Source organism: Lasioglossum baleicum, chromosome 3 (assembly GCF_051020765.1).
Source record: "Lasioglossum baleicum chromosome 3, iyLasBale1, whole genome shotgun sequence".
In the NCBI taxonomy this organism is placed as follows: Eukaryota; Metazoa; Arthropoda; class Insecta; order Hymenoptera; family Halictidae; genus Lasioglossum; species Lasioglossum baleicum.
This window is the reverse complement of record NC_134931.1, coordinates 7926208-7953419: the sequence shown is the minus strand read 5'-3', so window position 1 is coordinate 7953419 and position 27212 is coordinate 7926208. Positions and strand designations below refer to the sequence as shown.

At 38.5% G+C, this 27212-nt stretch overlaps 1 protein-coding gene across 1 annotated transcript in view; it reads right to left on the bottom strand.

Annotated features, from left to right (window-relative positions):
- Positions 1–9108: 9108 nt before the first annotated feature.
- LOC143207575 (uncharacterized) overlaps positions 9109–27212 on the bottom strand; it is a 79018-nt gene continuing 60914 nt past the window's right edge. Inside the window, exon 8 of the mRNA XM_076421231.1 lies at positions 9109–13069. Coding sequence (XP_076277346.1) covers positions 13003–13069 — 67 coding nt within the window. The 3' untranslated portion in view covers positions 9109–13002. The remainder of the gene's footprint in view (positions 13070–27212) is intronic.

The following is a 27212-nucleotide window of genomic DNA, read 5'->3' as shown; positions in this document are numbered from 1 at the left end:
AGCTGTTTCATATTCTCTGTCAGTGTCTTTCCTGCCAGAAACACGTCTGCTTCTCTGTCTTCGTAGTTCACCTCGATTGGCGCTGTTAAAGTTACTATTTCCGCTCCGGTGCACCTTTAAAACACGTACGTGGCTGTATTTCGGGAACGGTGCGTTCTACTGCAAAAATAACGAAATTTTCGACAGACCTTACGCGAAGCATATACGGTATGCCCAACCACATGTCGTATGTGGTCTTTTGATTTAAAGAAAAAAAATTTTTTTTCGGGTTTTTCGAAAAAAAATTGTTTTTGGGATTTTCGATTTTTCCTGTTGGTTTCGATATAAAAGACACCTGATTCCAAAATTTCAAGTTTCTAGCTTGTCTGGAAGTGGGTTAGAATTAACATGATCCTCCTATATATATTCCAAGAATTATGCGTTTTTGGGATATTTTTATCTCACTCAGGTTCTAGGCTAAGTAGAAAGTTACTTTTTACATGAGAGTTAGTTGATATTATATCTAGCTCAAATAAAAATTTTGGTTGACCTCGGTTACCAGGGAGAGCGGCAGTGGCGGTGGCAATATGGCTAAAAAGCGCTAAACTATCGTACGAGAATAACTACTCGGCAGCTTAGAGGTGGCGGGAGGGGAATTTGGTTCGCGCGCTACCGCGCGTGTTGATAACCAGTTATTATGCATAATCACCGGACTAATCACATTTATCGTAAAAAACGCAAATAAAAAACCGTGCAAAAACTGATGCGTTTCCTATAGTAAATAGAGGATACGTTCCGTGTTATCGAAAAATTGTGTACAATGAAATGAAGAACGCGATATTTAATTCAAAAAACTGCGCCAAAAAGGCAATAAAGAGGCAACACGTGGCAGAATATCGTCTGTTCTACTTTTGGAAAGTTTCTTAAGGGAGGTATAGAACAATAGAGACTCCTAAACGCCATGGGTACATGATATTGCGTAACACGATAGTGATTGACTAATTGCGCAACCTGTTGTGTAAAATCAGAATTTCCTGATATTTCATGCACAACAAATGGGCTGCACCAATATTGTCAGAGTCTCATCACTACGGAGTGAAAAACTGAACGATTGCTCAAATTATGTGTCAACGTGAATACAATTTGGATTTGCGTAACATCATGATGCACAATAATTGTTGCGCAACATGCTTGATCGTGGATAGGTCCCTCTATTTATCGACTCTACGTAAAAAACTCTCCAGAAAAATCTTGCGTAAAATCAATGTCGTTCGAACCGCGGTAGAGAGAACATCTCTAAAGACGTATCATTTCGAAGCTTACGTTTGTTATCTACCACCAGCTGTGCAGTTCGTTGACCCGACGGCAGATCCCTTGACTTTCGGCACTGCCATATACCTGAAGTCAGCTGTGCAGTTCGCCACCGAATGGCCTAGTGATACATATTTCGAAGCAGCAACTGTATTTACGGCTGGATAAGCGAGTTCTAATTAAATCAATTTTTGCTCCTTCTCTTGTTCGGTGTTTCACCACGGCGCGACACCAACGCTGCGCTCAATGAAACCAGCCACCGCGCACCTCCTCCTCGACCCTCTTCACTCCTCGCTATCACGCGCCGATGACGCGCTCTGATTGGTCCGTGGATTTTCGTTAATAACTCCTTAACAAAGCCGATGCGCACATTTTGGCAAATGAAAATGTCGTTTCAAATAACCTCAGGAACCGCCTCATTCAAGGAACTCGAACATTTGTGGGACACCCTGCATACACTCGCCGCTCATTTAACCGAGGAACAAAAATATTTTATATATCACGTATCTATTGTATTCTTTCTCTTTCTCGTATCGTAATATTTTTCCAGTCTAATAATGAACAGATTTAATTTAACAGAGTTATATATTTTACGCTTTGGAAACATTTATGAACGACATTTTACACGTGTACGATTACGGGTTATTCGAGTGAGAGAATAAACTAAAATTAATCGACATTAATCACGTAGTAGAGTTGAAGTTAATAACGAATAGATCTCCCTTTGTGTGTTTCCTTTTCAAAACTTCATCATCTAGAACAGCTACAACACGGAGCAAGTACCATCTCCCATTTTTTCGATCATATTTGAACAGGCGGATGATAAATGAGCCGTTAGAGATAGTCGGTGTGTTTAAACTTCTGCCACTCAAAGGATTCACGAACACTTTTTGTGCGAAAGTTCACCGCGATTCCGAGCTCTTTGCGTCCCGCAATCCTCTTTAATTCGATCTGCTTCGGACGAGCCAAGGTCGGACCGTTTCATCGGTCAGATTTCGAGTCGTTGAGAGTACGCACGGATACTCTAGCTGGTATAAATCCAGGTGAAATCTTAGGACCTTTAGTGTACTTGGATATTTTTCTTTTAATTAGACCGTCCGGTTTGTACATCTTGCACAGGGTGAAGTACGAAACGTGATCACAAGACTGTAGGTCCTTATGGCGGTAGATTCGTTTCAATAATTGCCAGGGTACGGGATTCGCATTCTCATTTCTCGGTAATACAAACACGGCGGTTTTCAGTAGTAACGCTAGATAAAAGATCGATCTAGAGCGCTATATACCCTCAAAAGTCCTATTTTTCGTTTACGAGGCGTAATTAGCATTATTTGGCAGCATGTAGCTATGAAAATAAGACTTTTGAGGAAGATAGTGCCCTAGATCGATCTTTTATCTAGCGTTTTTGACTACTGAAAAACCCCGTGTTTCTATTATCGAGAAATGAAAAGGCAATCCCGCACCCTTACAATCCTGGAAAAACGAGTCTATCCCCTTATACGAAATATAAATTTTCTAGACATTTTGGCCGTCTCGACACAGTCCTTGCCTTAGCAATTTGATTATTTTACAATCAAGACACTTGAAACACGCGGTTTCCATTCATAAAAACGACTTCTATATGCAAAACAAAGAAAAAAGTTTCTGTCAAAAGTTTTCGCGCATTTAAACTACATTCAATTTCCAACCAAATCAGATATATTTAAGCAATCAGGGTTGAAAAATTTTCAATTGAGAACGAATCTATAAGAAACACAATAAAACTTTTTTGGACATATTTTTAGACTTTGCTTGGCACATCTACACTGAACACTGCTTGTTGCCTCTAATGCCAACCATGAGGTTGGTGTTTCCAGTGCGTTAATGTGCTAAAAAGCAGTGTTCCAACTTATAGGGTACCCCAATCTTTACGACAGTCCCTTACGTATATTCGACTCAAGTTACATAAAAATGAGTTTCCTTAAAACAAGTACTAAAGAGAATCTTAACCGGATCGATAACAGACCTGCCTGTAATAATTCATGGAGCGTGAACTGTGCTTCTCACAACAAGCGTGCACGAGCGCTTGTGAACGCAATCGAATGGGACAGCGTTGCATTGGCGCGCGTGTAATCGCCAATATTGTTCCTGGTTATTTGTTCATAGAAGCGCTATTGCTGGCTTCAATACGCCGGAATTAACGTGGTAAGGGGGAATGCCTCGTTGATCGGAAGAGAAACCTACTTTGCACCATTCATGCGGCTCCTTTCAAATGCTATTCACGATTCAACTATTTGGAATATGCACCATTGTGGTACGACAAGTAAATCTTTTACTAATGGTACGTTAGAACTATCGTTTTAGCTAGGAACTCAAAACAACAATTATCCCAGAAGTTTTCATCGAAAGAATCGACAGTACAGTCTTGATTACTATGTATTTCAGTTAACACGTGTGCGGTCAGCATGCTTTCTCCATTCATCTTTCTACTCTTTCTTGTATTTTCATTCATGGTATGTGCAAATTTGTAAAACACAAGAATGCTTGTACTGTCAGTCACATAAGTATTCGTACGTCCTTTAAAACAGAATAATTTTTTTATAATTGTACCAAATGTGTGTGTGTGTGTGTGTGTGTGTGTGTGACTTGATGTTTTGTAAGCAATTAGGATTGGTTTACTAAATGATCTGCAAAAAAGATTTTCCAAAAATTACAATTTACAAGGTTGCTTGCAATAATAAAACAGGAATTTTTTAAAACTTTTTTACTTGGGCTGTTAATGAAAATTTCAAATGTTTTGTAGATCTATAGTAGTTACATACATGCTGAAAAATTCATCGACATCGATTGACATACACACGAGCTAAAAGCGGTTAAAAATGGTAAAAATCGTAGTTTTTCACGACTTTTGATCAGTTTCTGCTTAAATACCACAGAATTGTACATCTTTCGGTGCATGTCGTTTATTCCTGCGTCAACCGATTTCGATGAAGTTTTCAGCACGTGTACAACTAACATAGACCCACAAAACATATATTTTAAATTTTCATTTAGGGCCAAATAAAAAAGTTTTAAGAAATGCCTTTTTTATTTTTGCATGCAACCTTGTAAATTGTAATTTTTAGCAAATCTTTTTTGCACATCATTTAGTAAACCAATGCCTCTAGTTGCTTACAAAACATGAGGTCATTTGGTACAATTATAAAAAAGTTATTCTGTTTTAAAGGGCGTACGAACACTTCTACACTCACTGTATGTATATTATCCACAATTAAAAGCGTTTTTAGTGGGTTGGCAAGAAAGTAATTTCGGTACTTGAAGGTGAAATAGAGCCCAATTTTTTTATACAAGCAATGAATTTTAATGAATAAGATATTCTCCTTTTTGTTCAATGATCTTTTGCCAAAAAGAATAAATAAGAAAATATTTTATTGATTAATGTTCATCGTTTGAATAAAGAAATTCGGTTTTATTTCACCTTAAAATACCGAAATTACTTTCTTGCCAACCCAATAATTTTGTTGTGTGGGTTACCCTGGGTTCGTCATTCCGTATTTACCAACAGGTTTCTGAGTTCATTCATTCCCACGAATTTATAGCTACATAAGAAATTGTTGTTATTAATACAACCCAATTTGTGTTGCTAATATGTGTCTGCTTTGGTACGTAATTGTTGTGTTAAATTGTTCGATGGTCGATGAAAATATTTGTTGACGATTTGACGGCATCGATGAAAATATAGTGTCGCATAGTGGGGTTCATTTGGCCCGAGAAGTCGGAAAAAAGTCGATTTCAATATTTTGCGTAAGTCGTACAATTTTTGCTGTCTGACGTAGACAAAGGTCTGAAGAATAATGTTTTGGTATCGTTTTTTCTATTTGTACACACGTGTAGTACTCTACTACAGCGTTCTCATTCATCAGCGATTTTCAAGTGTTTTAAGGAAATTATGTAAAATGTTACATTGCAGAAGCTTTTCAAGTAGATATACAGACCACTTTTGCACAGATTTCATTTCGTTATCATCTAAATTAGTATAGCTATTAATATTTGAACATAATCAATAATTCTGTAAGTTTTTTGACGATTATAAAACTTCATTGAAGATTTTGTTGTGCTACTGAGTAATATCCGGTGCACTTTCTGGTATCATTGCATTCTTTTCGGTCAAAGCACTCCGCCATCACGATTTTTCAAGGATTTCCGAAATCGGAGGGAAAATGTTTGCAACAAAAGTGGAACAGTATTTAAACATCTACAGACTTCTATATATAAAATTCCAAAATGAGAAATATTTTTTCGACAAAAAATAAAAATCATTTGTTTGTATTTTCTAAATTTGTTAAAATACATTCAAATTCCTACTTGATCGAATTCAAAGACCAACTATATTATGACCTCGAACCCATAAATGACGCTAAAATAGTTTTTCCGACTTTTTCCAAGTCGCCAAATACCCCATTGTGTGAACCAACATTATCAAGTCCGTTTCGCGTTAGTGGATAGCCGACGGGCTAAAAGAATATCAGTGCCAGGTAAAGCGTTGAAAAGGACGAACGCGTTGAATCCTATCTGGTTCGCAGAGCAGCTCGTTAGAGTCGTATATCCTTGATGGAGCAAAAAACGCCGTCAGCCTCGGATATTCATTTATCCCGAGCGTTATACAATTTTTTTCGATTAAACCACTTCAACGCCAATTTTTCAGCGTGCTCAATGCCAAATCCTGACTGACGCGCGCCATGACCATTCGTCGAGATCAAGGTCCCTGCACGGAGGGTGACAATAGAGAGGGGATTGATTGTTGCGGTCTGAAGGCAAACCCCACGGCAAAAAGTTCCGGTGGCAAACGGGATCCGGTTTTCCGGTTGCGTTGCGAATCGTCCGCGTGCGTGTTCCGTTCACGGTAGGCGTGCCGTACTCGACAAATCGTCTTTCGATGTATGCCTGAGTGATTTCGAATAGAAGAGACACTGCTCGAGAGGGAAGAGCAAGAGAGAGACACCATCTACGAGATACAGGGGGTTGGGACCATAAATATTGTCTCTCCGCTCGATTGTACGGTGCCTGCGCATTGGTCTGCAAGAATAAAACAGGTTTCTCCCCGTGATACGCGACTGTCGACATCATTCACATAAAGAAGTGGGCTGGCACATGATAATTTAGTCCTTAGCAATTTCATGCTCGAGAAACGAAGGTGATGCGGTGTCTCTTCAGGCAGATGTTTGTGGAGACGTTTTGACTTTATCCAAATCGATTGTGAATTTTTCACACCTAACATTTTCTTGAGATTTCTGGGTCGAAGTATGTACAGTGACTGCCATTAATATCCGAACACTCTTCAATATTAGATATACGGAGCACTAAAAATTTACATTACGTTATAAGAATAACAAGAATATATTTATCCTAATTTTTGGGGCGACATCTAAGAAATGAATATAGTATATTAGATAAATCCTTCGTAAATGCGTCCTTAGAATCTCTAACAATCAAAAATTAAAAAATTTGGCACAAAATTGAAATGAATGTGCACGTATTTCTGAGAAAAATGAAATGGTGGAACTTGAAACGCTAAACAGATTAAACGGTTTTGAGATCTTATTTTCAACTGATTAAAATGATTAAAGAAAAATAGAAATATATATTTGAGAATCCCGTTTCTCGTAATCAACGAAGTAAGTTTTCTAACGAATAAATGTACACGTACTTAAAGTACTAGTTGATTTTCTGGAAGAACCCGAAGCTAATTAAAAACTAGTAAATACGACGAATTCAATTCCACCATTTTATCTGCGCCTCTTCCAAAGCTCTTTATTATGTACCAACACACCATTGAAGCACAGCACGCACGTACTGCGCACAAAATTAAATAGGATTTTGTGTATCTCTGTCCTTTTAAAACAATTTGCCGCGGGAGATAGAATTCACGGGAGCGAAACGCGTTTATATCATTGACGAACGGTCTTCTAACTGCAATATGACTATTTCGCCAGTGATCCGACATTGAAAAACTTGCTTGCAGGCGCGAGACGTCCATTCCCAAATTAATTACCGAGTTTGCGAACTGATTCAATTTACGCTTTCAATATCCACTGGGACGGAACTACGTTATACGGTCGGACGCGAAAGTTTCATCCGGATGACAGGGAACAGTCAAGGTGAACATCGTGCAAAACAGTTATCATGCCACGTGTGTATCGCACGAGTGTGTGTTTGTGTGTGTGTGTGTGAGAGAGAGAGGGATGTGTTCGCGATCAACATGTTTCATGTGGCATTCGGAACAACAAATCCAATCTTCTTTACATCTGGTTGAATAATAATCTTCCAACCTTTCGACACAATGATTATCAGAATCTTCAGGACTGTTTATGATCTTCTCTTTTTGTAATTAATTGAAGAAGGGATGCTATCCTGACGAAAACGACTGCCTAGTATACCTACATAAATTACTGGTGCGTCTATCCCTAAATTGAGGGAGAAACGCACCTATACAAAAACAAGAACCAGTACAAAAAATTTTGTCAAAGCACGATGAAAAATCGTAAAGGAAAAACCATTGTCACTATTTAAGTCGATACGGATAGTTAAAACCATACAATAAGAACGTAATAACATTTGTATTTTCACTAACAAAAATATCTGTGGTTGTCAGGAAGAACGCCGCATGTCACATAATTTCACTTTCGAGATAAGGTGGAGTGGGGTAAGTGCGCCCTGGTTTTTGCAAAGTTCGACTTTAAAATGATGTATTTTCAGTCTGGTATGTAAAAACTTAACGCTCTTGGTATCAAACTCTTGCCACAGTTATTACTGATGAATTAGTATTATGTAGGATTATAGTTTTGCTTGAAAATGATTATTTTGATAGGATATTGTACAAAGTGTCAACTACTACGCACTTGCCCCGAAAATGGGGCAAGAGCGTCTCTGACAGTTAAAAATGCTTTCGAACCTTGTTTCAAGTGCTACGGGGCAAGAAAAGAATGATTAACAAGCCTGGTACAAAATGATTTTTATTGCATTAAATATATTGTTTAGTTTTATAGTTACCCTTACAGTACGGACTTACCCCACCGTGATAATACGGACTTGCCCCGCGTAGTGTAATATTTACGAGGCAAGATCATCTTAGTGTTTTTCTCAATAAATTTTACAAAATACAATAAAAACGGTTTATTTAATGTAAACCTACATCAATATTTGTTGTATTTACCTAAAATAACAACACAGAATATATTAATAATGTGTAAACTATTGCACGTTCAGGGTAACCTCATAGTTGTACGTGTACCTCGCACGTGACTGTTTGGCATTGGTTGATTTAAGCGAGGAAAACACACCTTTATTCTTGGGCGCCATCTATGTCGAATAGTTCATATTAACTTCATATAATAGTTCATATTAATAAATACAAGCTAGAGAAATTTCGTTCATATTATAATAAAAATAAGCAATTAACGCACTTGCCCCGTTGACGCACTTACCCCATTCCACCTTATTGCCGTTTAACTTTTTGATCACTAATGCTTTGATATAGGACATCGGTGAAATTACATTATTTTTTTCTGCCTTTCGAATTTTTTTTTCATGACTTTTTTTCTGGTAATTACATGAATCCTATACTATAGAGCTCAATTAATGTATAAACTCTAATTTGTTGAAATTGTGACATGCAGCGTTTTTCCTTGCAACCACAGATATTTGAGTTACCATGGGTTCGTCGACAACTCATTTGACCGACACTGTTTTGATCGACACGATTTTACCGACAATAACTTTCATCGACACTATGCTTTCCTCGACATTGTGAAATGGTCGACAAATAATTTGACCGACACTATGTTTTCGTCGACGTATTAGAAAAATACTAGAGAGCCGAGAAATGTACAGTGATATGGGTCTTTTAAAGTAAAGGCTTTAGCACAAAATATATCGCGTTGATTTCATTACTTGATATTTATGTAATTATTGTACAAGTTTGTTATGTTTTGTAATCTGCATATGTATATGCGTAGCATTCGTTCTGTTCATTGAAATTATTTATACGTATTTACACAATTATGTTTGAAATTAAATGAAATATTATGATTTTTGTTTATTTGTGTGTACCTATTAATGCCTTAAAATACCACATATTTATTTGAAGAAATGCTTTGTACTTCTCTTTATTTTTTATTATACAAGCAACTAAATGCGTCTAGAACATAACAGTGATAATAACGATTAGTCAACATTAGCAAATACGAATCAAACCTGTCGCTAAACACGGACTGTCGATGAAAGCAGCAGACGTCGACAATTTGACCGTATCTATGAAAACATAGTGTCGGTCAAATTATTTGTCGACCATTTCACAATGTCGAGGAAAACATAGTGTCGACGAAAGTTATTGTCGGTCAAATCGTGTCGATCAAAACAGTGTCGGTCAAATGAGTTGTCCGCGAACCCATGGTAACCCAGATATTTCGGCAGGAGTGCGGAGCACTAAGAAGTTTTTGTTTTTGTTACACGCAAATGATGTTATACACGTGTTTTTCGAAACGAGGTTATTTGCATAGGTTTTATTTGTAAAAAAACAGTTAAAAATTGTCTAGTATTGCCACAATAAAAACTGGTGCATCTCTCACCCAATGGTGCATCTATCCCGACATTAACCTACGTGTATGTTTGCTGGCGTAAATTCCGTTAGCGATGATCACTTAATCCGCTGCCAGGTGTCTATCCGAAAGCAAAAAAAGCGACGTAAGCGTGTTCGCGCGATCAAATTATTCGCTAACGAACGGTATCACGAGCGTTAACAAGCGTCCTGCCGACAAAAGTTGCACGCGACGGATGTCGATTTCCTGCAAACAGCGTGACGAGCAAACTGTTGAGGCCAATCGATCTCGATACACGAGGCTGACGACCTGGCAGCAATTCACCTTCGCGAACAATAAGTCGGCCAGCCATAGCTTTTGATATAACCGCGTGTTCAATTAACAGTGGCGACAAGCACTGTTCGACGTCTCTTGTCCTTTGACTGGTAAGGAACACTTCTCAATAGATAATAATATTGCACAATATTATTTAGGTACTCCGTACACACTTAAAAAGAGAATAACTTTCTTAAAACAAGTTAGAACCGTTCGAGTATATTTCAGTTTATGGAAGTACATATTACTTTACTTGATGATGCACAGCTACAACTATTTCTACAAATATTTGGACGGAATCGCAAAGAAAATAGTAAAGGTCCTTTTTGTAGTTTTGTATGACAGTCATGCGTGTTAAAAATTTAATTGAAATCTAAAATTTTTAATTCATATCTGAAAATCATCCGACCCAATTTTGAAGAAGCTCTTTCTTTTTAGAAGATGTGCGTATACTTTTGTCCATCGCCATAAGATTGTTAACACGATTAACAATGGAGTATGGCGTGATATGAGCGACGATTACGTACGTCTAATATATTTATTATAATTTATCGATAGCGAAGCCAAACCATCAAAAACGAAGAAGTGCACCAAAAATTTGTACACAAAACTACGTGCCAACTTTGTGTGAACAGTGTAACGAGGAAACTATCGCTGCCAATCGATTTCGATACACGGGCCCATCGAGCAAGCAATTCATCTGTGCGAACAATAAGCCTGTTCGCTGAGGCAACCATAGGCTAGCTAGACTATCAGAACAAGCCTGTGCATTGTCGATGCCATGGCACGTTTACCTGTTTTCTTACAATGTGTCTGGCCTCTTTCAAACTCGATCCATCGACGGTTTCTTTGACAGCTACGGATACCAGGGCCTTCTTTTATCGATGTATCGAAAGAGGTTAAACGGTGGATCACGAAAGTAATCGCGACGCCCCATCGGCAAAGGTCTCGGATGAAAGTGTCGGCGACGGATCCATCCGAGAACGGCTTAATTCGTTCCGACAACATCGTTTAACCCTCTATGTTGCGACCAGCCGAGTTCTCCACCCTGTCTCGACGACTCCGTAACCGAATCAGAGTGCTGTGGCACTTCGACAGATGCCTGATCGCGCGATAAAGGGGCACCGCACGGTGGCGTAGTATAAATGCCCCATAAAATCGATTCTGGAAATAATCTGTATCACATGGATTTTCAGTACAATTTTGTATTCGGGTAGTTGAAGTATCCGAGTCGAGAGAAACATTTTCTGTAAGGTACACGTCCGAGTGAGCCACTGAAATTAGCTCTTTGCGGCCGGGTCCAAAGTTGTTCGACTTTTTCACTTCAGAACTTGCTGCAACGCCATGCAGTTCGCGAAACTACCATTGTTCCATGTGTACTTACCTCATAATTTTCACTTCATTTTTCTCTAATCTTCACGATGTGATGGCGAGAACAGGCAGGACGTACTTTTAAAAAAGTCGTCGGAACTTTCAATTCTGTGGCGACAAGTTTGCCCTATCAATTTTAGAGGCTTAACCATTCAATGACATGAGACTATCCAATTCTGTGGCGACAAGTTTGCCCTATCAATTTTAGAGGCTTAACCATTCAATGACAAGAGACTATCTGTCTTGCGATTCTATTAATTTTGATCCGTTTTGAGAGTTGAGCATCAAAATGTACGATCAACAGCTTTAATTGATTTCATGTTTCATGAAAATGAAACTTCTCTCAAGAATCAGAAGATCGATTAATGAAACAGTACGCTTTGGCCAAGTTTCGAAATTCATTCGAAAAAAAACAGTAACGAAAATGAAAGCAAAGTAAAGTGAAGTGCACGAGAAGGCCAACTTATGGAACTGAAAACTTAAGAAGCAAAGAAAGAATGAAGATTTTAAGAAATAAAAAGGAAGAGGAATTGAGAAAGACAATGGAGTCTTCGTTGTAAATGCAATTGTAAAATATTGTAAACTTCACGATGCTCTTAATTTAAAACAGCTTCAAACTAAAGATAAGTATTTAGTTATGTATGTGATTTTATACTACGGTGTTAAAATTAATGAAATGTTTATTCATTTAAAATGTAATGAAGAAAAAACTTATTTGTTACTGTACGCTCGTATATTTCGAATTCTAGTCCGCAGTAATGGGTACGCAGTAATTAGTGTATGGCTCTTTCTCAAAATGTTAGCGATTTTATTTTTGAATATTAACTTACGTTGCATTAGGTTTTGAGAGACGCCAATTCTTTTTTTAACAGGACACATCAGGCTTCCATAAAATGCTTACACATATTATTATTTCATGATAAATTAGGAATAGTATTAAAATTAATTACAATCGAAGCATGATATGATATGAGTAATCGGTACAATTACCCTATTGTTAATAAGTAGACTCGATACATGCTTGCTCGTATCGAGTTGAAGCGAGTACATTAAAACTGAACAAAAGGCAATGCTATCACTGAAAATGTTCAGCCGCTATTCACGGGTCCAATGAGACACTCGATAGAGGGAGTTAATGGGCCATTAAGTGACTCGTAATAGAAAAACTTTCAATAGAAAGCAGCTTTATCTAGAGTCCTAGGGCACGAGGTCAAAACGGTTGTTGCGCTTCGTCCAATATGGCGGTAACGCGACACCGGACTGCATTACCTCTTTAATCATACGCTCTAGCGTATGTAATCTTCGACGCTGGAGAGGATATTAACTTTTGGCGATAAGATCACCCCGTTAATTTTGCGCTGCTCTCTGCTCGGAGACCATTCGATACTGATTACAGCCTTGCCTTCCCGGTGACTGAAACTTTTCATGAGCAACTTATCGCGATTATTGACCTCTAATTGCAGGCGAACCAGTGTTCACGGTTTAAACAGTTGGTATACTCATTGGCGAATCTTGTGAACCTAAGACAAAAAGTACGTGGTAAGTAATAGTAAGTATGCAGTCATCCCGCGTTGAAAGATACCGAAGCGTCATTTTAATCAGCTAACGTAACAGTATTTTTAAATACTTCACATGTTTCTACTATGTCGCAGTTGACCTACTTATTTGTTTCATGAATACATAAAATTCGCAGTCTGATAAGTCACATTATTTGGATGATCTAATATTAATACGAGTTATAAGAGTTTTATTATTTTAGATATAAATAATTCATTGCAAAAACCAGTCTATATATTATATACAGGGTGAGGCAGCTAAAACAGGCTACCTGGATAACTCAATAGCAATTGATGTTAGGAAAAAAGGCATCAGATGGAACTTGCTTTGTTTCTTATGTTAGTAGCTTTTTTGTAGGTGGACGCGTCGTAGAGATCATATGAAGGTCACAACTTCGATTTTCTTAATATAATGCCCAATATTTTTGATAGAAATCGGATGAAGCACAAAATTCTGCGTAAAGAAGTATTGACCTTCATATATTATAAATCTAATAGTTAACGAGATATTATCTAATTTCCCATATGTATAATAGCTATTACCTGGAAGCTGGTAGGTGCTCGAACTGATATTTCTCAACTTGAATAAGTACAAATGGAAAATTATTTCGATAATGTCTCGTTAACTATTAGATTTATGATATACGAAGATCAATACTTTTTTACGCAGAATCTTGTGCTTCATCTAAGTTCGAGAAAAAATATTGGGCATTCTATTTAAAAAACTAAAGGTGACCTTCATGTTCTTTACGCGTTCACCTACAAGAAAGCTACTTACATCAGATTAATGCCCCCTCGAAACCAAGCAAGTTCCATCTGATGCATTTTAGCAGCCGAGTTATTCCGGTTGCCTATTTTAGGTGCCTCACCCTGTATAGACTTGTGTATTCACAATTTATTCGTTACTGTTCATTTATGTGTAGAATCATCAAGTATAGATTTATCATTCAAATCTATATAAATAAAAATGTAATGTTCGTTTGTTCAAAATTTAACAACTCCGAAACGGCTGAACGTAGAAAGCTGGGGTTTGAGCCATTAGACGCAGCGTTCCTTCAGGAAGGTTTTAGGACAATCTGCATTCGAAAAAGTCCATTCGTTCAAAAGTTGTGACGTCATTAGTGACCATTTTTCGCCCTCTTTTGGGCACGTTTCTGCTTATAACTTTTGACTGGTAGTACCTATATTCAATTTGAGGTACTCATTGGATTCAGCTCGCCAAGTTCTTTCAAATGACTACTGATACGATTCTGTAGTTTGCATAGTTTAGGAGTTATAACACAAAAAGTGTGCGTTTTTTTAACTTTTTGGTTTACCGACTTTTTAAACAGCTGTAGCTTTTCAAGGGTAGGTTTTAGGAAAAATCTGAGATCACCTTGGCGATTGGAAATTTAATTCTCTACAACTTTCATATTTGACACTTTTTTCTCCGACGCGATCTAAGTGGTCATGCAAAAAACGATATAAACTCGAAAATGTTGATAGTTTTGCTTTAAGGTATTTTCGGCCATAACTTTTGAACCGTTTGTCGGAAATAAGTTTTGGGCAAACGTTTGCACATAATGCATTATTGGATTTTTTTATTTTTGTGCGGTCGGAATTAAATTGCCATTTTTAGAAAAATTTTTCACTGCAATAATAAAAAGTACACTGTTTTATATTCAGAGAGAAGGTAGTTTTTCTTGCCTGACCATTTCTCGATTCTTCAGCGTGAAAACATCCCTTGATTGAATACGGAAGTTACCTTGTTTCCTTGTAAACCTTTAAAATTATATTACATGCAACGACAATAGATATAAAGACGACACTACTGAATTAATACAAATTGTTTATCTGAATAAAACATCTACCACCATCTTCATTGTGAAATATTTTGAACTTTCTGTCACGTGGAGAAATATGTAGAATAAATGGTTCTGAAATTCCCAAAGGAACAATTGGTAGCAATAGTACGGGAGGTATACATTATACACTCACGCATACTTGATGACTGACAAATAAACTACGGATCTATATATGCAACATACAAATTTTTTGCAAAAATTCCAAGGTACAGAAGCTGAATATAAATTTCTTTCTTTCTTTAATAATTCTAGTAAGTTGAAAGTATTATGGACATATTTTTAAATTCTTCGAATTTTTCTATTGTTTTAAATGTCAGACACTCATTTCTGTCATAAATTCATAAAATCCTTAGTCTACTGATAAAGCAAGTATTACGTTGCCACTAAAATAATAATTTTAAAGTGATTAAAAGGATTTAGAACATTCATGATAATCCAATATTTAATCGCCGTTTCTGACCAAATTATGGAAGCATCATTCGTGTACCTGACCAAAAACTTGTTGTTTGGACACCCACGAGGCAACGCCTGAAGCAAGAGCCGTTGAATTTATTCATCTTTTGCCGCAGAAACTAGAAAGTATTTACTTTAAGAGAATTTGAAGCATTTAATTAACGTGAAAATCGAAGTTTAATTGTATAGTATCCGTTTCCCGCTGACAACTGCAATAGTTCCATGCTCTGAAGAAATTGAATCCCGTTCTAGGGAACAGAAAGTTTCTTTTCTGTATCGGACAATGGTTAAACGAGCTGATGTAAATGTTTCTTTACTCTATTATGCAAACATTTACACATAATCGAAAACTGCTCGTCAATCTATACACATCGAAAAACATTTAACGTTATTATCGATGTTTATTGTTTCAGTTATTATCGATGAAATGACATTTAAAAACATGTTGTAATAAAGATGTTCTGTTAAACATAGCATATTTTTATTTTTTTACACATAATAATGATGTATTTTATTGACAAATAAAATATTTCATTAAAGTTTTAATTATTAGCAAATTTTATTCTTTAACAACAGCTTGCCCCACAACGGGGCAAAAAGTTCCGCTTCGCTCAACGACAAATAAATGAAAAAATATAAAAACCTATATTACAGTATTTTAATTTTAAGATTAGAATTTTAAAATATAATAAATTTAACAAAATAAATTACTCGTTAAAGATGAGAATATCTATACTATCTCTACGTCATTTTATATGTTTCTTCAAAATCGGAACTTCTAGCCCCGGTTTTCCCTATGCAATGAAATTCACTTTCGATAGATTTTCGCGGGATCCTTACCATAAATGAAATATGAAGTTTTCACATGGATAACTCTGTGGGATTCTTGTAATCTTGTTCACTATTATAGGATCAGCGAAACGGATCAGAAAATCGATGGTATTTCCTCGGAATAAAGCGTCGGGATAACAACACTCTCCGCCGCGCCGCACCGCACCGTGGCGATCGTCGCACGGGGCAGCTAACAATTACGCATCGGAATTACTCGATATCGATTCGGGCCAGTTCCCACAATTTTAATTGGTTGGCCGCAATAACGTACGGAAGTACGATTAAATGGTTGTCGGGTATCCGCGCGCGTATGCACACGTAGTGCCCATCTTGATCGACGACAATTACTGCCGCCTCTTTCAGGAATATTCTCCTACCGGACTCCTTTGTGTCCGGGGCTCTCTCCGTTTTATTTTTTCATCTTCCCTTTTCCATTTCCCCCCCAAGGTCGTGTGTCACGCGATGAAAGAGTAGAAATGCCCGATGGTATGCGAATCGTCGGCTTCGTGAAATGTCAACCCCAAAACCACTCGAGTTACTCGAAAGGGAAATACGAGTCCATGGGCCGAACTACACCGCTGCTGTTGCTGCGTCGCCGTCGATTCCAACGAAACGTTCGAGCCGCCGATAAAAATTGAAACGAGACTCAGGAACCGTCGGAGATGCGACGTTGGATACCGTCGAAAACGGCCACACAGTTGTCGATTTTTCACAAAAGTCGGACAAAAATTAGTATCACTTGAAAATTATTCTTATACATATACATGTATACGTGGATAGGTGTATCAAAAGTGTATCATCCTTGCCAAGTATTACATAATGACTTAACATCACTGTAGATCACGATGACTTCTTCCAATCAAAATCCCATCAAAGTTGTGACAATTGGATCCGAAGTACATGCAAAGCACGTGAAATAGATCTTCCATGTTCACACTCGTATTTCTTCCATTTCCGACCTTGTGCGATCTTAAAGATCATTTTGTCGTATACGAATGAATTCGTTTTGGTGCACGCTTTCATATGACATAAAAAACTATATAGCATTCCATTTAAAAAATTGAAAGCCATCTTGATTTCTAACAAAATAATTTCTATTTGAATTTGTGGCAGCCAACAATGTAATTATTGAATTGATTATTGAGCCTTCAGGAAATCTCACTTGCCCCAGCCTCCAATTCATGTCTATAATAATTCTTATATTTTTGCCCCTGTTCTCGTACTTATCGACCACTGTGTGTCGCGGGCCTGTTTGATATCGTCCAGATTTTGGCACGAGGGAATTACCTGTGGGAACGGCTGCCGAATCAAGGAGTCCGCTGGATTTCTGGTCGGCGCGCCGCGCCGCGCCGAAGCGATTCGACGTTGCTCCCCAGGGAAAAGTTGGAAAACGGCGGAACTTCCAAGACTTTCCGCTACAGATCGAACAAATAAAAATTCAAATTGCGCCGGGAGATGCCGAAGAAACGGGGAGAAACGCGCGACGAGCGTAGAATATGTTTCGCGAGAATGTGCTGACTTCGAATTGCGAAGCCGCGTTCGGCGCTGTTTCGCCCCGAATAATGGGCCTGCCAGCCTTGCTCCAAAATGCTTCGAGAATGGAGTGAACATGTCTCGTTTGGTTACTATTAGGTATTGGGCAATGTACCTCGGACGTGTCTTCCACTTCGCAGGGTACGTGACATTTCTTCTCATGAGTTTCGAATCGTATCATCTCGAGTTATTAGCAATTACTTGGCGATTAAATTCTCTCTCACGTAGAATTTACCTTTTAAGTATGGTTTTCAAGGTCAAAAACGCTTAAAATCGCTCAACTTTACACACGCATAACCTTTGAACCAGTGAATCCTTTGAAACATTGAGACTTGGTTTCGTCAGAATCTACAGGATTACATATAAAAAAGTTAAAAAATTTAGGTTTCCCGAGTTGAAGTTCAGTCGTGTTTTGTACTTCACTTATTCATTTCTCTAATAAATTCACAAAATTCTCTGCTGATGACAATATTACGGATACTAGTAATTTCATTATGTCCAAAGACACGTGCCACAAGCTACCACGCTTTCACTTTCAATTTTGATCCTCAATTTCTAAGGAACAAATTCTGAATATGTATAACGAATGGGGAAATCGTTAACCCGACTTTATGCCAGTTCCATTACCGGGATAGCGCAATAGTTCCACGTGGGCGGATTACGAAAGCTGTTATGCATTTTAACGTTAATGGTTTCATTCTCAGGAGCACCGCGATAGGCGGCGAGTGCTGGACTGTGATAACGATGCGTAGTTTGCTACCGATTTTGGCATCTATTTTCCGGCATCCATTGGCAACAGCACAGGTAATCCTCTTAATTGGCCCAGTAACTGGGCCTCGTCGACTGCTTCTCGTCGACGAAAAATTACAACTCATGGTTAGGATTGCCGTCTATAAAATCACGAACGCAGGACGAACGGCATAAAAATCCCGGACTTTTCTGTCTGAAAGTCGGACAGTTTCAACTACTCTTTAAGTTAGATATGATAACATAAAGAAAAGATTCAGACGGGAAATTCCGGCGAAAAATATATATGAATTATTTTTTAATGAATTATAGTGCAAATTTCATCCCGGTATTTCTTATGATTTAAGAGATATGTATAGCAAAATGTCACCCTTGATCCAAGCCCTCTGTGCGCGGCCGTTCGAGACTCTATGTATGTATATCGTGGTGCAGAGTTCACTTCAAATAATTTTAACTTCGTCAATTTTAATGTGTCCGTGTTTTGAAAACAGGCCCGTAAAGGGGACACTTGGGGCTATATCCCATTTTTTCAAATTTTAAGTAAATGGTGACATAAATGTATAAAAATATGCGTCATTTTCGTGTAGAACGAATTCGACGAAATCCAGATACAGCGAATAGCTACCTCCATGTACGATGGAACGTTCTCACGAGCGTTTAGGTTTCTGCCGTCGCTGATTCGCCAGGTATCATTCTTTTCATCATGGCGGAAAGTTGACGGAAATCGATGGTACGTCGGATACGACGAACATCTCCTCCTGAACTTGCGTCTTTTTCGTTTTTCCACGCGAGTGCTTCCGGCAATATTTTCCGGCGCGTATTTACATTTAGATTGAATTCCGCATTTGTGAAAACAACTATAATATATACGGTGACGTAGCTCGACTAATTTGATACCAGACTCGACGAAAAATCATCTATTTTCTCCGTTTCTCGAATTTGTTCTGCCTCCACGTTTTTCCGCTGGTTACGCAGTGAAAGATTTTTGGAAGTGGTGTAGATGAGCCACAAGTGATCTATAAAATTTCGATAGTCGTGATCTGAACTGCATATACATAGCACGTGCGGGATAGTGCGACTTGAATGAGTCGGGAAAATAAGCAGATATTTATCTTTATTGCAGTCTAATGCGCTATTGTGTGATTTCTTTAGCCATATAACATCAAATCGGGCGAAATAATGTCTGTGTATGCATTTCAAAAATGTCCATTTAATGTTTTCTTTTATTTATTCACAAAATACAAAATTACATTCAATTAATTGTATAATTTATGTTATGTGAATTTTCAACGAGTCGTAAACTAATTGTAAGTATATAAAATTACAATATGTTTATGTTACGATCTAAAATTTTATACTAGTCCCCAAAATCGAATTATTATCTCAAACAATGATCTATTCCTTTGTCAACGCAGTATTTTAATGATCAACAAATACTAGAATATACATAGTCTTTTATTTATTGACTATGTATTTCTATTTCTTCAGGAACGAAAAACTAAAAAATTTGGTAAACTCGAAAAATGAAGAAAATTAACTCCTTGTCAAAATATTTAATAATATGGGAATGATAAACTACTTACCTGTGAGCATCATGCAAATAGCGTGAAGATCATAATACAATTGAAATGATTGACAATTGTATTATACCTACATAACATAAAATAACATTTTACCGATTCATAAACATACAACCAACGAGAGTGACAATAGGACCACTACGTCAAAATTATAGTCTCCTAATTGGAACAGATACTCCACAGAATAGTGGTTCGGTTCATTAATAAGACTTAGTGCTGCTTGAAAATTTGATGCGCATTTGATGACTAGTATGCTTACCTATCAAAGCGACCATTTCCCGGCACACAACACTAACTAGTGTCTTTAGCATAATTGATAAGTCCCATATAATTTGCACACCATCCTTTTCACATGTCTGTTCCCGATATTCACTGAATGTCGACCATCAAGGTAAAAGAATATTCAACACACTAAATTGTTACGATTTCTTGTTACGTCAACTCGCGCGCGGGGACGAGTAAATATTCGAGCGGACAATACCTGCTATGTACATAGGATGTTCAAAAAATGGGACATTTTCTTGAATGGGTGATTCCCGAGGTAATTTGAAATAACTTTTCCCTTTACAAAAATGTCACTTAACTATTCCAATTAAAGTTATTAACATTTTTTATCTATTGTACTGTAAGTTCTCCTTTGAGCACAAATTCGATTTGAACTGGCGATTTAAAAATGTTAAAGCTACTTTCTTTAAACTGGCAAAAAGGCGCACATTTATACACTTAACTCATTAATGCTTTTACTTTCGTCTTTGGGAAGTAATGGTACGTTCATTAAATGCTTCAAATCGCCTGTGCAAGGGGTCGGCGAAGGGTGGGGAATGGAAAATGGATGGTGACAAAGGATATTTTTTTTCTGGAATGGTTGCGGGTTCGGGGCTGAAAAGGATATACTCGGCGTACACCATGTAGACACTTTATTTTCTGTACTCGGTGGTTACGTTACACATGGGTCACAATATGAGTCCACCATACTCGCTTACAATCATTTCTCCGGACTCTTGCACTCGCACGTAACGCACGTACAATTCATAAATCTCCCGTGCTACAAATCGCTCTTTTAAATCTTCCACTGTGAGCACGCATGTCGTGCAGGTCTCAAGAGGCCTATAAACGATCCAAGCGAGCTTGTCGACAGTTCAAGAAGCACAGACAAATATAAATAATCATTAGTTCTCTTCTGTTCTCAACTTATTAACATACAAACGTTCCCTGCAGACTTCAACGAGTACTTTCGTGCTGGGCGAAACAATTAAGACGAAACGTACCCATAGAAAAACGTAAATGATCATCGGTTCTCTTATTCTCTCAACTTATGAGGATACAAACGTCCGCTCCAGACTTCAACGAGCACATTTGTGCCGAGGGAAACAATCAAAACAGAGCGTACGCATACGAAAACGTAAATGATCATGGGTTCTCTCATTTTCTCAACTTATGAGGATACAAACGTTCTCTCAAGCAATATAGACTTCAAGCCATAGAAACCATTTTCACAACCAGTTACTAACTGGAAATCGATGTCTCTCGTGACAGACTTTTTCTCAGTTCGACCAACATGTACCCCGAAATTAAAGATTCATCGCTACACGTGCTCGCGCGAGAAGCCTATATAGGTAATAGATTTAATTGGAAATTCTACGTTGATGCGCCATGCTCTAATTAGTACGCAAACAATCGGTACTATTGCGGAACAGGTACCAGAGCTTCAAGCTGTGTTTCGCGTGTATTTAAGGCACGCGGACAACAGACAATTATGGATTATCAAGTACAGTCGACAAGCACGATCGATCCTCTATGGGAGACTTAACGATGCGTGTTACGGCACTGCTCGATTGGTTGCGCGTTTCTTCTTCGCCGGCGCTCGTACAAGATACAAAACATGTCCAGACATTCTTCTCCATTCTACCGCCCCCTTTTCCCCCATTCGTTCGCTTGTAATGGATGGTCGTGTACGCACAAATGCCGCGCTCCACGTGCGCTGTTTCTCAATTAATCGAGCTTTTACTGCAATCGAGGCGAGAGACAATTAGCTCGCGTTAATGATGCTCCTAAATTGCGTTTCTTCGTTCTTATTTTCACACAAGCTGCTGCTGGCCAAATTAAGAAATATGTTGCTCTTTCTCGATAAAATCGTTGAGCTACTCAATTAAATGACACGTACTCATTTTTGTCATAAATTACATATAATCCGCTGTCTAGTTGTTATACGGCAAGGGGTTAATATATTAGAAAATAATGTTCTTACTCCGTGTTCGTGCCATTAGAAAAATGTCTAGTTCGACTGAAAAGAATTTTCATGAAATATGAACACTTGCCAAAAGTTTACGATACCAAGCTCAAGGTAATTTCATTAAAACGAATCTTCACGGATGGTTATTAGAGTGTGAAATTCACTTTTTGAAACTCTTGGTGGTGAATGAAGTGCGTTGGTGTAAATAAGATTTACGAGGGCCTTTCGGCTGCAGCAACGATACGATTAATTGAGAGACATAAATAGAATGCACACAAAGCGTCCTATCGCGTTCCCCGTTGATTAGCGACCAACGCAGATAGCAGCACTGTATGGGTCCTGATGGAGAGGAACACAACATGGTTCGGAGGTAATTTAATTGAACAAAACACGTCGCTCGATAAGCGTGTACTGTTGTTATTGTAGTAGCATCGTGTGGGGCCTGGTCGCCTGACACGCGCAGATAATACATTGGAATTCGGCGGCGAGTTTATTTGAAATATCGAGCAATTGCACGGACAACACTGGCATTCTACCATGATGCGTCGAAAATAACGCAGACCTAACTCAAACCAAACGAAAGAACACGAATGCTATTTTTATAAATACCTTGAAAGCAATTATGAATTCTACACTTAACTTAGAATTATGAATTCTACAACATATTTGAGTTTCATCAAAATGGGTAAGGTGTACACTTTTCTATATGCATAATTACCGACAATTGTACAGCAAGGGGTTAAAGAATTTATGAATAGTCTTGCGGTAGATAAAATATTAAGGACCACCATGAGACCATCAAATAACAAATTTCTCGCGAAGGAAGGTCGCCCGCAGACAGGGAATTCACCCTAAATCTCTTCCCCGAATAAGGCTAGCATTCAGTGTCAATTGTCTGCAGTTGTTCCCTTATCACTGGCATCAGCCCCAATTACGTTCTGTACTCCTTTCAGCACGCGATACGCCCATAATAATGACATCAAAATAAACCAGCGAGGGGTTTGCATACGCTCGTAGGTGTACTTTACTTGAAAAAAAAGGAAAACTCGCCCCCGATTCCATGATTCTCGACACGAAAGCCCGTGTGCGGGCTTAAACGTCGATCGTCCAGCGATACTCGATCGGCGATTACGCAACTGAGGGGGTCAAAGAGTTATAGGATTCGCGTTTGTATGTATAACGCCAGTGGTAAAGTTTCTTTGGAACGCGACAGGACCGAGAATTGCGCGTATCCCGTGCGCACGTTGCGCAACCCCACGACAACGCTGAACTTCTAGGAACACGTCTAGTAACGCATCTGTTTCAGAAATGCATCTGCACTTCGTACTCGGACTCGGTGCACGTTGCCGCCGCATTCCTCTCGATGCAGAGTAGACTGTGTTGCGATGGAACACGCGCAGAGCTATGATCGATATACATCTACCATTAAAGCGTTACATCAACGTTACATGAGACGGCGCGAGGGTGATTTGGAACGTTATCGAGCGCTCTCTGGAATTTCTCGCACGGTTTTCCGCGCATCAATACGCTGACTACCTCGAGATCTCTCTAAAACACTGGCAAATATCAATTACGATACATCGATGCCTAGCGGGGTATCTATAGCAAATGGAAGTTATATGGTACGAGAGGGTCAACCAAATATGTAAACCAAACTTTCGTTGCATATGAAATGTCCGATTTTTAACTGTGACATTAAAGAAACATTTTTCGAAATAAAACTTATTGATGAGCAAGGTGAGCACCGTTATAATCCACATGTCCTATTAATTGGTTGCTAGATCACATTCATTCTGTGTAAGACTGTCATTTATATTTTAAAGATATTTTTAGCATCATTTATCATTGCATCTTGACCAAACATCACACAATGCTATATCGCTTGTCTCGATGCATCGTGTTTTGATCGTGTTGGCGTCCACTAACATTAGCAACTATCTGTGTCGTCAACAACGTCGTATCTCGAAATTGTTGGTGTGATCTACGCAAGGTTTCAATGAATTTAGCACGTTGAATAGTTAAAAACGTGATAATAATACGTTATGCAATGGGAATTGGTACTAGTCGGCGCTCATTCTGTTATGTAGAATATCCCATGAAGCAGATTGAGGTGTAAGCCATTCTACTTGAACTAGCCTGTTGTACAATAGAAAATCCGGTTAATATTTGGTCTGACTCCTTGTTTCGTTGATCAGTAGTCAGCGCTGTCCTCGGTCAACGACCGACCGTATTGACGCGCAACGCTTCGAAACTTTTCATTTTACTTTCTCCTCTAGAATGACGCCCTCAAACCTGATACGCAATGCTTTTTACTCGCTACTTTGTTATATGCTTTTAGACCTTATCGCTCGTACGACTACGAAGTAATTGCTACACGTATAAATCTTTTCTGAAAAAGACCGTTCCTCCGTTCTAAAAGGGTACAAACGTTTTATACAGCTCGTTGTGCTGCGTACCAGGCTCCGGGATCATCACAAGATTTCTACATACCTACTATACGGACTTCGCAGCATCTACAAAAATAATTCTCGGTTTTAATGTCCTGGACGTTTTTCAGTCGTTGCAACGTTACAAAATCCCACATGCCTAGAGCGAGAATCAAGCGCGGCCGATGATCGCTCTCGTTTAATTCGGCCTTGTTCATTAGCGTTTTCATATTGCGTCAACACTTGTCCGCGCGGACCGATGATCATCGCGAACAAATCGCGCGGATTCCACTGTGTCTGAACAAGGCCTAATTCTTTCCGCGCGGGATCGCAGGTACGAAGTTTTGAGCAGAGTCGCCAGATTAAGATTTGTGTCCCCACTCTACTTTTCCCATCTACGACGCTATTCCCCCCGCCGTGCCGCGGCCCAGTCACGTGGCACGTTTCGCCTCTGTCGTCCATGCGTCACAATGTCACGTGACTAATTTAGTACTGTCAGAGAGACGGTAACTGCATTCCCCTCAATTCGCGCGTGCCCCCTCCCCTCATCTGACGACTCTGGTTCTGAGTTCCACACACCAATGCGAATAAACTACCCCCGGTAAATGTCGAACATTGAAAATGAAACAAGGATTCTGCACATTTTGTGTCACACTGGTTTGCTTTATCGTTGAAATTGCGTTCTGGAAAAATGACGACGTTCCTCGGATTTGGATTTAGTTGGAGACGCACATACGCTACGGTTTGTAAGTATTTGAGACACTTAGTACTAGCTAATTGAGAGCTTTCTATCGTTAATATTATTATTATTGTTAATATTATTATATTATTACAATTAGTGTGATCAAGAATGGGTTATATTGTGGTCTTTGAGCGCCGCGATTTAAAAAATACGCACGCCCAAATGTTACATATTTAATAATCTATTGTTACTTTTGCAGGATTCTCAATCCCCTTTTTTTCAATCGCTGTTTCAATAAAAAACCCTCGTTCTAAATATTACTACACTCGAAATAGAAGAGAATAGAATATTAAACATGCTGGTGAAAATAAATGAAATGATCCGGAACACATTCATTTAATCAAAACGAAGAAACAAATCTGAAATCACGGTGTATGTCAATATTAAGATTACCAAAGATAGACATACTATTTCAGAAAGGGTTGATTTGAAGAATGTTTTATGTATATTACTTTTAGTAAAATTTGTTATTATGATTATTATCGTGGTGATCATATTATTTGGTTTAGTATTAGTGCATCAATGCATTCCCGTACGTGATTCATCTATATTTCCATGTAAAAAAATAATAAAGGCATCGTCATTTTTCAGAATTCTGATAAGCAGATCAATGTCCAAAACCTTTGCTTATCGGTTTCAAATGTTTGAGATTTCGCAGATGTACGTACATTTTTGTGACCGATTGCGAGACACCAGATAAATTCTACTGTCACCAATATTCGAGTTGTTCGTGAGACCGCTTAAACTTTAGTCCATCAGAGTCCATAACTGTGTCGCGCATCTCGGAAGTCGGTGAGGTGGCGCTGGGTGGTGGGCTGTACATAAGCTGTACATTGGGAAGGGGGCGGATGGAGTGGGAGATGTGCAAGAACGAACGAAAACCGGTTCGTCCGCAATTATGGACTCTGATGGAACCGACTTTAGGCGATGATGTGTAGGGCGTACATTATGAGAAGCAGTGTCTTGTGTTCTGGAGGCGGGAAAAAGAGTAGTGTGTCGTCGGTAATGCGCTAATTATGGAATTGTAAGCGATAATTGGACCCTCGAAAATGTCTGCGTGGATACAGGTGATTTTGAGACGCGTCCATGACTTGTGTTTCGATCCTCTTAATTTGTAAAAATAGAAATTCACCACCGGAAGTTATTAACCAATAAATCACGAGAAATTTTTCACGTAGATTCTGACTCGAATAAATATCTATATTTGTTGGTTACAAACAACTACCATGGATTTATTCGGCCATGTCCCACAAATGTCGTAAAATGTTGAAAGAGTTGGTGTCTGAGCTCATTTGAAGTAGCCTTTCCCTTTACGAAAATGTCCTCCGCGTCTTTTTTAATAAGTTACTAGCGTTAATAACTTCTTAACAAACCCGAAGCGGAACTTTTCGCTATGGAAAAAGTTACTTCGAATTGCCTCAGGAACTACACCTTTCAAGATTTTCGGACATTTTTGGGACACCCTGTGTAAAGATCAAACCTTCTAAACTTTCTACTGTTTTACATTTCACATGCCAATTTTCTAGTTTAAAGTTTAGTTCAAATGTTTGTATGTATATTGAACCACTTAATGTGCCAATATTTATGTGCATCTCTGCATGTTGATTCGTCGAAATCAAATTTGTCCAACTTTGTCGTTGGTTCGTTTCGATCCACAGTACTGCACGCGATTCTATATTTTTCCCTAGACAGAACACGTTCAATAATTTTGACTCCCC